Raw genomic sequence first — 4,631 nt, forward strand, 5'->3', positions numbered from 1 at the left:
AATCTTCTTTATGACAGGAAGGTACATCATTTACTCATTAAAGTAACACTTTGAGTTGTTGTTCTTTTTCCTCATTTTAAGATTAAAAAATAGAAACCTACAGAAAAGTCAAATTTCCAAAGATCACACAGCAACTAAGACATAGAACTAGGATTTATGCTGAGGTCCACCAGATTCTGAAGTTTATGCTGTGAATACTTCTCATTCAAAAGGATATGTTTCAAAGTGAAAGGGAAAGCTATTAATAAGTTTTGGAGGGACTATCCTAGGAAAACTAGCCTTAGAATAACTATGAATTCTACTCTCTTCTTCTTCACCATTGGTTACACTCAGATAAATAATGGAGAGGTTGAGAGAACATCTACTTTTGGAGAAAGGAACATGTGTTTATGAACTTGATGAGCTCAGAGATGACTACAGGCCAGTCTCTTGAAATATCCAGGAAAAAAAAAAATCCTGTTGGGTACACAGGAAAGGAACTTCATAGAGAATGGAGAAAGAAAGACATAAATTTGAGAGCCATTTATATGGAGGGATTGTGGAAGCCGTGAAACAAATGAGCTCATCATGAATTTAAGGAAATAGAAACAGTGTGGAAGGTTGAGAACTGACTCCTGGGAAATGTGAGATATGAAGGAACAGGGATAGGAGAAAGAGCCTATATGGGTGATGCCTCTATTAGGTTGTAAGCTTCTTTCTGGCAAGGAACCATGTTTTTTGTTTTTTTGTGTGTGTTATTTTTGGTTTGTTTATTCATTTTTCTTGTTTTTTTTTTTTTTTTGTATCCTTAAACCTTACATGTTACATCGCCAAATACATTCATTAAAATCATTTCGGGTAATTGGATGATGGGCATTAAGGAAGGCACTTGATGTAATGGGCACTAGGTCTTATGTGCAACTGATGAATCACTAAATTCTACCCCTGAAACTAATAATACACTATAGGTTAACTAAATTGAATTTAAATAAAGAACTAGGGGGGACCTGGGTGGCTCAGTGGTTGAGCATCTACCTTTGGCTCAGGTCATAATCCGGAAGTTCTGGGATTGAGTCTCGCATCAGGCTCCTGGCAGGGAGGCTGCTTCTCCCTCTGCCTGTGTCTCTGTCTCTCTCTCTCTCACGAATAAATAAATAAAAATTTGAAAAAAATAAATAATTAAAATAAAATCCTGGAACATTGAAAAAAATAAATTTAACAGTAACTATGATGCAGACACATATTACTGAAAGATGAATTTAATACTATCTACTTTCTCGGGAGCTAATCAAAGCTATTTCACATGAAGGCCAGTCAGATGTCAAGTCTTCTCTCTGGCTAGTTTTGTGTTTCTTGTTGAAGCTGGGAATCCTATGATATGTAGGGATTTACTTGGGACTGTACTTGTATAACTTTGATGGTCTACTAGAAATCTGAGAGTCAATGCACATGTCATATATAATACTAAGACATATATACTAAGGCGTTTTACTGTACGTAAAATCTTCAGATGCTCTGTGATGCTGTATTTATAATGTATAGTTTAAGTTAGAAACAAATATAAGAAGAAATCCATTTTAGAGATTCCAGCTTGGGAAAGGCAACAGTACTGCACAAGTGGAAAAGACGAAACAGCTTTTTTGTTCTCTGCTGTATTGGAGCAAATCATCAGGTAACATGACTTTAGAGAAGCCCTGTTTAAGATACATTTGGAAATGAGGTTGCCATGGCAACTGTAACAAAATCCCCCTAGAGCTTTCAGAGAACCCTCAACTTCTCTGTACTTGGTTCTCAAGGAGAGCTTAATTTCATTCATTTTAATGAATTGTTTTCCTCCGTTTGTAACATTTGTTCAGTGGGATTGAGAACAAGGATTGGGATTATTGGAGTTATTCTGGGACATGTGAATTCTAAGTGTAAATCAAAAGATGAGGCATTGTCATTGCTGAGTCTTAGCTGGGGCTGAACAAGTCCTCATGGATATGTGTGCACATGCAAACACACACAGGTGTGTGTCCAGTGGTTTTAGTAGAACTTTTCTGGAGGAAAATGGACTTCTCTGCCTTTGTGTTTTGACATCATAACTTCTGTAAGAAGACTTTTGTCATTAACCAGGACAAAAACCTATTTAACCCACTGGCACACTGGAGCTCAAATTTCCCCAAATCAGGATTTTTTTTTGGTATAAAATCTGTCTTCCTTAATATTAAGGGCCCTTGGTAAGAGGCCCTTGAGTGCAAGTTGCCATGCAAAACTTTATTAGTCTCTATATGAATGAGACACTTCTTGAAAACTATTTTGACAATGTGTGCAGCAGTGGTAGTAGTCAGGAGTGGTGTCTGGAGGCAAAATCAGAGGTTGTTAGTAATATACATTAAATGCCTTGTGTTTGCAAGCTCAACAAGCTTCCTGTCTAATATATAAGGCTGTTGTGAGGAATAAACAAGGTACTACTTTTTTGTGCATTGCTTTGGATTCTTCATATGAGGGTACTGGATCAATACAGTGTCTGATACACAGTAAGGGCTCAATAACAAGGCAGGAATTACTATTTTTCCCATGGTACTTTGCTATAATTAATAGCTTAAAAAGATGTAATCACTATGAAAAATGTAACCACAGGTCATTAAAAGCCACATCAAGCATTCTCAAATGCATAAACAAACATTTCTTCTTCCTTAGGGAAGAGAGTCTCTGGAGCAGTGATCCTGAGGGAGTCCCTACAACTACGTCACGGAGATCTCTAATCCCAGAATAAAACTCTTTCATCTCCTGTTATCCATGGGCATTAGGAAAGGATGCTGTCTCATGCCTGGAATTTGGACAAGAGACTTGGGACAAAGCCACACTCAGAGATCAAGTTCTTGAGCTCAGCAAAACAATTAGAGGTTTTGATCCTCCAAGCAGAGGATCTGAGAGTAGAAGTAGCAGCAGAGGGTCTGAGCTCTGAGTTGTCACTTTCTGTTCACTGGGGCCATCTGAGTGTCCATGAAAGAGTCAGTTGAGAGCCAATGGAGAAGAGCACTGTGACTGCAAGCAGAAGCAGGGTGAGTGTCTGTCTGACCTGGTCTGTCCTGTAGCAGAGGGGGTAAAAGCTCAAGCCCAGGAGCAAGATCACCCAAGTTCACCTTCTATTGTCACTCAGCAGCACTGGGACTTGTGCAAGTCCCTCAGGTTCAGTGTCCTCGTCTGTGAACTGGGGATAATCATAATGCCACATGGCACTTAGGACAGTGTCCATCCCATAGTTAGTACTCAGTGAACCTTCCCATCTGTGTCTTCTCCACGTCCCCCCCTGCACTTGCATGGTGTGTAGCCTCTCTCTGTCTCAGTGACTTGTTTCTTTTTCCCTCACAGACCCTCCTAGAGGACAATGGCTGCAGATAACGCCTCCTCTGTGACAGAGTTTATCCTGACAGGCTTAACAGATGAGCCGGAACTCCAGATGCCCCTCTTCTTCCTGTTCCTAGGTTTTTATGTGGTCACTGTGGTAGGAAACCTGGGCCTCATAATCCTGATTGGGCTGAATTCTCACCTTCATATTCCCATGTACTTCTTCCTCCTCAACTTGTCCTTCATAGATTTTAGTTATTCCACTACTCTCACTCCTAAAATGCTAATGGGTTTTGTCTCAAAGAGAAACATCATTTCCTATGCAGGGTGTATGACTCAGCTCTTTTTCTTCTGTTTCTTTGTCTTTTCTGAATCCTATATCTTGTCAGCGATGGCATATGACCGCTATGTCGCCATCTGTAAACCACTGCTGTACATGGTCACCATGTCTCCTCAGGTGTGTTTACTTCTTTTGTTGGCTGTTTATGGGATGGGGGTGTTTGGGGCTGTGGCCCATACAGGAAATATATTATTTCTGACCTTTTGTGCTGACAACCTTGTCAATCACTATATGTGTGATATCATTCCGCTCCTTGAGCTCTCCTGCAACAGCTCTTACATAAATTTGCTGGTGGTCTTCATTGTTGTGACCATTGGCATTGGGGTGCCTATTGCTGCCATTTTCATCTCTTATGGTTTCATTATTTCCAGCATTTTCCATATTAGCTCCACTGAAGGAAGGTCCAAAGCCTTTAGTACCTGCAGCTCTCACATAATTGCTGTTTCTCTCTTCTTTGGATCAGGAGCTTTTATGTACCTCAAACCACCTTCTATTTTACCCCTTGACCAGGGGAAAATGTCTTCCTTGATCTACACCATTCTTGTGCCAATGTTCAACCCACTAATCTATAGTCTAAGGAATAAGGATGTCAAATTTGCCCTGAGGAAAACCTTGGGCAGAATAACCTTCTCTTGAAAAAAATATTAGACATTGAGATAAGAGATCCAAGGATTTTTTGTATTGTAGTGTTTTTATAATTATTACTTATTGTTATTATTACTTTTCAATGAGGAATCTAAGCTCCAGTGTTTTCTTTTTATGCTATATGGCAGAGGAAATTTTAACTTTCTTAAATGGATTTGTTCTCCCTTACTCAAATCCTCCAATTCTTCCTTCTTTATTTTATGAAAAATAAATGCTACAATTACAGAATATTCAACATTGAATGGGGCTTTAGGGATCATTTGATCTAGTGCCCTTATTTTTTTTAAAGATTTTATTTATTTATTCATGAGAGACACAGAGAGATACAGAGACA

General features: G+C 39.1%; 1 protein-coding gene across 1 annotated transcript; it reads left to right on the forward strand.

Annotated features, from left to right (window-relative positions):
- The first annotated feature begins 3,238 nt into the window (after positions 1-3,238).
- Positions 3,239-4,421, forward strand: LOC112920175 (olfactory receptor 8B12-like). The gene has a single exon (XM_025998823.2). The coding sequence runs from the start codon at positions 3,353-3,355 to the stop codon at positions 4,286-4,288; it is 936 nt and encodes a 311-aa protein (XP_025854608.2). The 5' UTR covers positions 3,239-3,352; the 3' UTR covers positions 4,289-4,421.
- The last annotated feature ends 210 nt before the right edge of the window (positions 4,422-4,631 follow it).

The sequence above is a fragment of the Vulpes vulpes genome, chromosome 12 (assembly GCF_048418805.1).
Source record: "Vulpes vulpes isolate BD-2025 chromosome 12, VulVul3, whole genome shotgun sequence".
Taxonomy (NCBI): domain Eukaryota; kingdom Metazoa; phylum Chordata; class Mammalia; order Carnivora; family Canidae; genus Vulpes; species Vulpes vulpes.

Bases quoted from the DNA above. Each gene is read 5' to 3' on its own strand.
- LOC112920175 (XM_025998823.2), top strand. From the start codon at position 3,353: ATGGCTGCAGATAACGCCTCCTCTGTGACAGAGTTTATCCTGACAGGC.